This window comes from Protopterus annectens, chromosome 13.part0 (genome assembly GCF_019279795.1).
Source record: "Protopterus annectens isolate FY-2018-M chromosome 13.part0, PAN1.0, whole genome shotgun sequence".
NCBI lineage: Eukaryota > Metazoa > Chordata > Ceratodontiformes > Protopteridae > Protopterus > Protopterus annectens.
Window position 1 is genome coordinate 60,947,562 of NC_056747.1, and position 10,994 is coordinate 60,958,555.

Sequence of the window (10,994 nt, forward strand, 5' to 3'; positions counted from 1 at the left end):
CTTTCAGCAGATTCCCACAAATACAAGAGGCAACTTAAACGAACACCTTCCATATTAGCTGCATACAAACTACCTGCGTACTTTCTGCAAGTCGCTGCTGATGCAGTTGCCCACCCAACAGCTACATTTAACAAATCCATAGCTGAAAATCACATCCCTGCAACTTGGAAAACTGCCCATGGCATTCTACTACACAAAAGGGGTGCCTCCACTGAGTTGACCAACTACTGCCCAATTGCTGTTCTTTCCCCTCTATCTAAAATAATAGAGAGATGTATTCATTTTTAAATAAAATGAACCACTTACAGACAACCTCCTGTACAACACTCAAACACAGCTTCTGCTCCTTCCACAGCGCTACCCCTGCTCCAATGTTTTTCACCAACACACTAAATCACAAAAACAATGCTAGATATGTATCTGCTATACTTCTAGACCTCTCTTAAGGCCTCTGACATGGTTTTGCATAGTAACCTCATTAATGCTCTGAGCTAAATCTCAGCAACTCAACCACTGCTTGGTTCCAAAGGTATTTGGACAGATGGCACCAAGAAGTAGCTGCATCAGGATCTCTCTTCTTCCAGTCACTCTACGAGTTCCCCCAAGGTTCCATCCAGGGACCCCTACTGCTCCGTTTACCAAACAATCCCCATTCCTCTGCCCCACACACCGTCATACAATATGCAGAATACTCAGCACTAATGTTCCGCTTCCTACTACACACACTAACTGAAGAATTCTCTTTCATATCCCAACTAATTCTAAATCCAAACAAAACTAAACTTCTGCTTTTCCTACCTACATGAGCTGTAGCTGCTAACCCCTTATTCAACATCCTGTCCAGCAACAATATCACACACAGTCCTGTAACTCGCACCACACTATTAGGTGTAGAGATTGACAATATGGAATTTGATATTCACAACTCCCAGACCATAATGTACACTGTTCTATACAAAACAAGTAGTTTCTTACTAAAAACACATCTACCACTGCACACACACACACACTCCTTTATGCCTCGTCAATTACCATTGACCTTAGAAAAATTAAAATTACCCAAACTTGACTCCTGCTACAACAAAATCGCTAGGTTTCTCAGACTCTCCTTATAGGACACATCACTGTACAGCTCTAAGACAACTTAAATGGCTGAACTCACACCTCCTATACAATCAACATACATTTAGCCCATAGAATCCTACATCAGCCTGAAAAAAAACTCCTGCACTCCAGAACCTACTACTCTTACTCCAGTAATAGAACTCTCTGCTCCAGCAATAAATTCCTGAGGTAATTAAAGCCAAAAATACAGCTGGCGATTCCCTCTTCTCCAACTTCATACCAAAAATATGAAATACAGTACCCACCCATATATCATCCAATTTTTCCTTATTATAGTTAAAAAAAAAAAAAAAAATCCTAAAAAAACTTACAGGAACATAGCCATGTCTTGGGCAACAATCCTGGTAAGCTCCTAACTACAAGTCTTCGCACTAATCTCATCTCTAACAACTCTACTACTTGCTTACAATATCAAACTATAACTCTGGAGACTTAGTTAAACCTCATCCTTATATGCTACTACTACACAAATATTTTCTAAATGTACTTGCAATCAATGTATTCTGCTACCTGTCTGTATATATACGGTGTTACCTCAAACTGTGTATAATTGTGCATCTTCTCTATGCACCTACCTCTGCTTTTCTTTAAGTTTATTATTAAGTGCAGCTTTTCTCCCTTGGCCTCCACTAAAAAAGAACACATCTCCAGTCAGACTTTCCTGGTAAACAAATGTTAACCAACTAAATAAATGTCAGAGCAATGATGACTGCAGTTTTTCCAAGCCAAGAACCTTCAATCACTTTGATGGGCAGGTTCAAGAAGTGAAAGTCAATTTTTCCAGCACACAGCTGAAATCCCTGAGAGGAACAACCTTTTTAGTGTTATAAAACTCCTTCTAGAAACTTTCACAACAGAGAAAAAAAGGATCCATGGGCAGACATGCTGAAATGGCTACAAGATGAAAATTGAGAGAGAAAAAAGCAAGGACAGAGGCAAACAAATATTTCAGCACCAGAGGTACAAAATCCCTGAGGGGTGGAAACTGGTTATGCACCACCAACTAGAAAATCAATCTCACTTAGCAACACATGATTTTCTAGTAGCAGGCTTTATTTCCCCCATTAGTACCCACTGCACTGTCTCGTGAAACAAGTGCCTAAAACGTATTAAATCTGAATCATCCAATCAGCTGAAGTTTGATACGGGAGTGTTTCAACCTCTCCATCTTGTGTGACTAGATAAGAGTTTATGAGGAAGCTTGTGTTAACTGCCCTTGGCTCTACTATTGCCTGGGCCAAAGGAGGGTCACCACAATTACTTTTGGGGTATCCTTTTGAATCTTTAGAATTACCTTGGCTATCGGTGGAAATCCATAAAGGAACATTCCCTTCCAAGGGAATGAAAAAACATCTATTTTTACTTGCAAGAGGTCCTAGTAAAAAACTTGTTTAGTTGTGCGCCCAGATTGGTCAAAAAACAAACACTTTAATGATAATGACTCTTGCCATCTGGACAAGGACTCTCCAAAGATAAGCAAGTTCTCCAAGCAGGGAAAGTTGTGAATGCCAGTCTGTAATGAGCCAAGACTGAGGCTCGACATTTTGTGAATAGCCTAGGGGCTGTACATAAACCAAAGGGGTAATGCATAGAACTGATAATGTGACAAAAATGGAGAACCTTAGAAACCTTCTGAAGCCTATGGGAACATGGTAATTAGCATCTTTAGTGCCTAGAGTTACCTTTCATTCCCCATACGAGTTGCTCGGTAATAGTTTCTGCAAGATCAACATTTTGAACTTTGAAACTTTCACATACATATTCAGAAATAACTGCGGTGGTGGTTCTGCGGTAGCATTCGCGCCTCACAGTACGACGTTGTCCTGTCCGATTCTCAGCTAGAGTGTCTTTTGTGTGGAGACATGCATGAATGGGCATACCTTCGTTGAAGGTTGTGCGTCAGGGCCGGCAACTCGGCACGTAAAAATCTACTGCCAATCATTAGCAGACCAGAGTTCTGCTGTGGCGACCTCAAACCGGGAAAAGCCGAAAGACACAACATACATATTCTGAAATGAAATGAAATACTGGTCTCCAAGAATTTTTTCTTTAATACCAGAAACATTCATTAACAAAAAAACCTTCACCCCTTTGATTTAAAAACACTGGTTGTATGACTACCGAGGTGTGTAAAGACTGAAGAATTTGGGGGAAAAAAAAATCTGTTTGGGGGATGGGTAGATATGCCCCAGAAAGGACGTTTTCGTATAGATATGCCCCGGAAAGGACGTTTTCATATCCAGTGCTATCCTCCAACATCATGGGTAACTCCCGGGAGTCCAAAACAATCTTATACCAAATGGGAATGCTAAAAGCCAATTTTTTGGGGAACAGATTTGCATATTCATTCTGTATTTCTGGTCCTTACCTTTGTTACCCTCCAACCATTTTTTTTTGCATTTTGTATATCAGAAAAGGGCCAAAGCACAATCATTTATTTATTTTACATTTGTTGACCACGAGAGTCCAACTGGATTACAAGTCCATTTTCAGTGAAGGCCTGGAGAGAAAAGCTCCAAGAGAACAATTTTTTTTTTTTTTTACAAAACAGTTTTGAGGACAGACTTTTGGCATACAATTTCCATAGAAGAGACTTTGACATACATATTAACAGCAAGTGTTTGATTACATGCCCAAGCATATCTTCAACACTGTAGCAGTGGACCTAGACAACATCTGCAAAATCATTCACACTTTTCAAAGCATGGCTAGATACCAGAGAAATGCATGAAACATTTTGTTCAAAAAAAAGAGCTTCTTGTGAAAGCCAATTCCCTCAAGGCTGTCCATATAACAGAAAATATATTTCCACATATGTTTACAGTACCTTACATAGCTTACAGTTGACAACTTCATAGGTGTTTACTAGGCTAACGACCCCAAGGGGCTTTTTAAGACTAGCCATGCATCCCAAATCTGACAAGTTCTGATACCCTTGATAAGTGTGAGCAGGGGCTTGGGAGAGGGAGAGGAACCACTTAAAGACTGTCTGTGTCCATTAGAGACGCAGGTGCCAAACCAAGGATGGGAACATGAAATTCATCCAACTGATCAAGATGCACTTGAACTGGGTTAGGGAGGAACTCTGCTTCACATTAATGGGGAGCCTGTTCCAGAGACAGAGTAGCCTCTGGGATACATACCTGTCTCTCCAGCAGGTCCTATTTATATCACAGGTAAGAGTTAAGTCTTTACAACAGGTAATTCTGGTGCCGTCTGTTTTGTGGATAGGCAAGATATCCACAGTGTGGTATGACAATGCCCTGCATGCCAGGCATAGATCTCCCCTCAAAAGCCTGTAGGAGACAGAATACAGGGATAGGGCCTTGAGATGGTCTACACAGGACATTTTACTTATGCACTGTATTATTTTTTGTGAGGAACCTCTGTGGAAGTTCTCTTTCTTGGATATGCCTGGTTAGATACATACCACAGGGGGGCAGTGTACTCAATGATAGGTCTGATGAATGCTGAATACAGTGGAATAACGACTTCCTTGGACTTGCCTTTGTTTATAAGTTGCGCAATACAAGGATTTCCTCACTACTGTAGACACGTGATGGTTAAAGGTTAGATTACTGTCTGTATGTATCTAAGTCCCTGACTACTGGTTCAACTCTAAGGGTGTGTTGTCAACATTACAGTTTCCAGGGGTGGACAACTTCCCAAAGGATACTATTACACATTTCTTGGCATTTAGTTTTAGTTCATGGCTCCGACACCAGTTTGTTAACTCTTCCTGGAGAGCATCTGTGTCAGTGTGTGCTTCAATGACAGCTCCTAATTTGCAATCATCTACAAATTTAGTCAGCCAAAGACCACTGACATCGGCCTCTACTTCAGAGAAGTAAATGCCAAAAAAGGAGCAAAGGACTGATCTCTGATGGACTCCACATGTGCCTGGCCTCTTTGTACAGCTGGACTCCAATTCTAACTTCCTTGGTCCTGTCTGAGAACTAGTTGGTTATCCACCGGGTGACATACGGGTTTTATACCTAATCTCTAGAATTTGTCAACAATGCCCAAGTGGGGTACTGTCAAATGTCTTGGCCAGGTCAAGGTAGGTAGTGAACCATTCTGCCCTCACCCATTGCTTCCGTGACCTTCTCAAAGAAGTCCACCAGGTTAAGTAACCATGACCTGCCCTTGACAAAACCAAACTGGGTTGGATCCAGTGTCTGGAGATTTACTATATCACTATTGATCATTTCCATGATAATTCTTTCCATAGCTTTACATACAAGACTAGTGAGACTTATGGGTCTGCAGATGGCCAATCTTTGTGCAGCTGTTCCCCATTCACGAGGCGTGTTTGGAGGCTACAGTTAAATTGCAATTACAGAGAGCCTGATAGCATGAAACATTACACATTTAGAAAACATCCTGGGCTATTGTCTGGGCACACTGATGCAATGTTCTTGGCCATGGAGTGAGCATTAAGGACCTGTGCCCTACTTGACAGCAGGGGGGAAGTTTTATTTGCCGGTATATCCTAAGGGAAGGCTGAAGGGGAGAGGCAGGTAAAGCTGGAGCTGAATTTATTGGCCAGTAGCTTTGCTATATCTTCAGGCTCAGTATAGCTGCCTCCATTTACAATGAGCTCTGCACACAATTGTATATGGCCTTTGAGTTGCGGACATAGCTAAAGAATGCCTTGTGGCTGTCCTAAGCCTGGGAGGCCAAATTTACCTCAATGGACTGACAGCTGGGCATCAGGATAAGTACAGGCTGTATTCAACACATCCTCCAGGGATGATGTAAATCCATTTACAGCATATCTCCACAGTTAAGTGGGAAAATCTATTTTTATGGGAAGAATAATTTATCTTGACAAAAGGTCTAATTAAAAAGAAATTTCCTCCTAATGAGGATAATTACAAAGTTTTCCTCCCAGAGTTAAGCTCTCCAGAGAAGAAACACTTTCAGTAAAAAATCAAATGGTTTCCTCAAGAACAATTTTACAGGGAATGCATATGTAAAATATTCCGTGTACCTGTCTCAAAGTGACTCTCAGACCCAGAGAAGATGGTTCTCACATGCCTCTTTCTTGCACTGGAACAACCAAAGAGGACATGTCTAACCCTCATTTCATGACAGTCAAAACAACAAAGGAAAATGGAGAACTGAGCAGTCTGAAGAACAACCAATGGTCACTGCAGGTTCACCCACTATCAGCTAAGGTGTGGCCACTCTGCAACAGCAGCAAGGATGTTTGCCAAGTGATTTTTCTTGAAGTACTGCATGACAAGAGCCAGCTGGAGCAAGTTCATAGGTAGGTACTAGGCTATCGGCCCGAGGGCCTACATAAGCATAGCCAACAAGGTTCCCTGGCTTACACCACCCAAGAAAGTTATTTTCCTGTGCCACTATCTAGCAGAGACACAGAAGTGACCCCCGGGGTGTATTTTCTATTTCCCATCCACTCACCAAGATTTTTCTTAAAAGTGCTAATGAAGAACTTTGCTTGACATAGATGGGTAGCCTGTTCCAGAGTATGGGAAGTCCCTGGGACAGGAATCTATCCCTCCATCATGTCTTGTTTATTGTGGTGATAAGGTTTAGGTCCCTAGACCGTGTAAGCTCAGAGGGATTGGGATTTCTTTAGGTGTAGCATATCCCACAGCTCTAGGTTTGACATAGCTTTATATGTTAGGCAGTGATCACCTCGGAGTAGGCGATACGCTACAGAGTAAAGCTGGAGTTGAGACAGTCAGTGTAGGGCATCTGTTTGAGGCCAGTAATCCTCTTGGTGAGATACTTCTGTGGCCTTTCCAGCTGCTGCAGATGTCTTGTGAAGTACATTCCAAAAGGGGCATTGTACTCTATATAATGGGTCTAATGAGTGTCGAGTAGAGGGGAACAATGACCTCTTCCTGGATGAGAACCCTTTTATGATGAGGTGTGCCACGTAGGACGACTTCCTGACTATTGTATCTAGACTAAGTATCCATGACATAACCATGGAAGAAGCACCAAAAATGGCAAGTGTTGCTGGTGTCGGTGGAAAGCAAGTTGTCACAGTGTGTTCATAAGCAGCGCACACACAACTTTCCCCAAACCCTTAGATTATAAAATGCAGAACAGAATTCCCTTGTCAGTGCTGTTCATGGACTGACACCAACAAAATCAAAAGTGTCAGATCAGCTGGCATAAAGTAAGCATAAGCATTACAATGACAAAATTCCCACGTGTCTGTAAATTTCCTGTTCCACAAAGTTTAGCCAAGCAGCACACTAATTCACAAAATTCCCCATCAGCAATCACACACACACTAACAGGATCAAAACAGCAGTAGGTTGTCACAGTGAGAATAAACTCACTCAACTTCCCACCAGTTTCTTTGCACATTTTTTCTGGTGAATAAAATTCAAAGTCTACACAAGCAGTCACATTTTACAAAATTAGCCACAGATACCTTAAAAAATATTCAAAGCTAAAAATAGTAGTCTGAGTGAAGACGTTCCACAATGGAAACTTATCTGCCAGAAACGAAGCTCTTAGTTGACTATCACTGTGAATTTTGAGAAAAACTTCGAGATGGCAAGAAAGTACTGAACACTGGCTAATCCTGGGAAGAAAAGTCAGCAATCAGAGTGAAGGAGTGGGAGGACTGTCAGAGCTTTCTGAAGCTGGCAGGTTGTGTCCAGGGCAGGAAACAACCCATATAGCCCGGGGGCTACTGCAACAGTGGGAATGAAGAACCTCAGAAGCACCTGGAGAAAACTCCTGTGGACATAGGGAGAACATGCAGACTCAATACACAGAGCACCCCAGCCAAGAATCAAACTGATGAACCTCTTCCTCTGCGGCGATAACACTACCTGCTGTACCAATGTGCGACTATAGAATGTAAAAAGCGATCTGTATTTAGGGGCCAGTTCAAATCACAAAATCTATTTATTCTCTCCACAGACAGGACGCACTCCTACTGAAAAAACAAAACTAAAATCGCAGTTAAAGACAATGACCTACACCCATGAATACCAACCTTAACTAGAAAAGGGTTTCAGACACCAAAGAACATAATTCTTTAACAATTCAAACAATCTAAAACAAACTCACTCCCATTAACAGCAATATTGCACAGGCAAAGCTTTCAAGCACCCCAAAAATATCTTCCTTCAAATAGTAATCAGGTAGCTTTTAGTAGAGTTTCCAAGCACATAATACTAACAGCCGTGGCTTGCCACTTTCCTTGTAACTTGACACAAACCTGATCGACTTCTTTGAGGCAGTCAACAAAGACGTATGTGAGGGTAAGGTGGCTCACACAGCCTATCTTGACCTCGCCAAAGCTTTCGACACCATCCCCCATTCTGGAATTACAGCAAAACTCACTAAACTAGGTATAAATCCCCACGTCACAAGATGGGTTGCCAAATGGCTCACTGACAGAACCCACACTGTAAAAGTTGCAGACTCCAAATCTGACCTCAAAGCAGTGACAAGTGGAGTACCACAGGGTTCCATCCTGGGAACTCTCCTGTTTGGTATCTACTTCTCTGAAGTACAGGCCAACACAGAAGGCCACTGGCTAACAAAGTTCGCAGATGACTGCAAACTAGGAGCCATAATCAAGTCCCCAAATGATGTGGACATCCTACAGAAGGGCCTCGCTGAGACAGATGCCTGATGTCAGAGCCATGGCCTCAAGATCAATGCCAAAAAGTGCAGTGTCATCCCCTTTGGTAAAAACTTTGTACCCATGAACTACCACATAGGCAGCAATCTATTTAACACCGAATGTGTGATGAGACCCTGGGACCCAGGTGGACAGTAGTCTCTTCTTTGATAGTCACATCACCACAGTAGTCAGGAAGTCCTTCTATGTGGCACACCATCATAAAAGGGTTCTTATCCAGGAAAAAAAAAAAAAAAAAAAAAAAAAAAGATCAATGTTCCCCTCTACTCGACACTCAGAGTACAATGCCCCTTTTGGAATGTACCTCAAGACATCTGCAGCAGCTGGAAAGGCCGCAGAGGTACCTCACAAAGAGGATTACTGGCTTCAAACAAATGCCCTACACTGACCGCCTTAAAAAACTCTAGCTTTACTCCGTAGTATATGCCTACTTCTGAGATCATCTCTGCCCAACATATAAAGCTATGTCAAACCCAGAGCTGTTGGACATGTTACACCTAAAGAAATCCCAATCCCTCCGAGCTACACACTCTAGGCATCTAAACCTTGTCACCAAAACAAACAGGATATGCTGGAGGGATAGATTCCTGTCCCAGAGACTTCCCATACTCTGGAACAGGCTACCTATCTATATCAAGCAAAGTTCTTCAATAGCACTTTTCAAGAAAAATCTTGAGGAGTGGATAGCTGGCCTTTAGGCAGTCACCTAGGGCACCGCTCTAGCAGAGGCACTTTTCCAGTATTTATTTGGTGTAGGTGGACCAGGATGGGGGCGCCGTGGAGCCCTTTTGCCTAGGGCACCAGTTGACCAAAGACCGCTCCTGAGTGGATGGGAAATAGGAAATACACCCCGGGAATCACTTCTGTGTGTCTGCTCGACAGTGGAACAGGAAAATAACTTTCTTGGGTGGCATAAGCCAGGGAACCTTGTTGGCTGGGCTTATGTAGGCCCTTGGGCGATAGCCTAGTACCTACCTATGAACCTATGCCCTACCACACTTATTAAAATTCATATCCTACAAGCTAAGCCGTTTCTAAGTTCAGTAGAACCCTGGGTCCTAAAGGGTATCACAATACCACCACATTCACTTGCAAATGCTTCAGCCCACTGGGTCTATACCAACTGCTGTCAATTAGAAATGGATTAGTACAATTCGATTACAAAAGCCATACACTAAACTAAAGCAACTTGACTAGGCATTGGTAGTACTAGAGGCTAATCCAAACTATATTTTCATTTGTTTTACCAGAAATAATAAAAAGAAAAATCCCATACACAAAAAGCGATATAGCTGCCCACTCTTTTTTTTTCCAAACCGGGGGCCTCAAAAATATCCCCGATTACTGTAACGAAATGTACAGCTGCCCTCTACTAAAATGCGAACACCTCTGGTTTTACTTACGTCCTAAACAGGAAGGTCTATATTGTTAGCAATTATTTACAGTATACTTCAGTGTAACCTACCGTGGGTAACATTCCTCCATCTGATGGGGCAGGCGTTCCAGTGTAATTACATAAATAATTAAGTTATTCCACTGCACACAAAACGGAGATATTACCAAAACGAGTTTTAGCTGCTTTTCTTTCATCTCCTACAACTATAAAATCTAAACCCTGCATCTCACAAAACATCCACAAATTAGATATTATACCTGCAGCAGCTCCTGAGCATTTGCTACCGCTATCTGGACTTTCACCTGCTCCATGATCATCCCTGTGTCTACCTTCCCAGAGCCGCCGGCTCCCTCGGACGAGAAATCCATGACTACCACTTCAAAAGTTATTATATGGAAATTATCATACAGACTGATGTCTGAAGATAGGACTCACTACTCACATAAAACAGAAATGCTATCTTAAGTACACACGTGTTGCTACTACACATTAAGCCTAGACAGTAGCCATGCCAAACCTCCCCTTTCTCTCCGACCTTCAAATATCCATTCCCAGGCTACCTGTAGGCACGTGGATCCTGAAGTGATGCACTTAGGGATTTGTAGTTCTGCAGGGTAGATTAGAAAACATTGCATTACGGGGAACCGGAAATAATCGCATGTGAACTTACGCCTTTCCTTTTGTTGCCAGTGTAATTCTGGAATTTGTAGTTCTTGTGTTTCAGTGACTTTGTCTCGTGCGCATACCTCTTAACTATCAAGATTTTCGGCTCATGTTTTTGGTCCGTATCGTTCCTCATAAAGTTTGCCTTTTTCTGGCACATAGGGTTAC

The 10,994-nt window shown here is 42.2% G+C and overlaps 1 protein-coding gene across 1 annotated transcript in view; it reads right to left on the minus strand.

Annotated features, from left to right (window-relative positions):
- Positions 1–10,717, minus strand: part of TIMM13 (translocase of inner mitochondrial membrane 13) — a gene marked incomplete at its 3' end in the record, with an annotated part of 33,800 nt that extends 23,083 nt beyond the window's left edge. Inside the window, 1 exon segment of the mRNA XM_044090622.1 lies at positions 10,421–10,717. Coding sequence (XP_043946557.1) covers positions 10,421–10,531 — 111 coding nt within the window.
- Between the last annotated feature and the right edge of the window lie 277 nt (positions 10,718–10,994).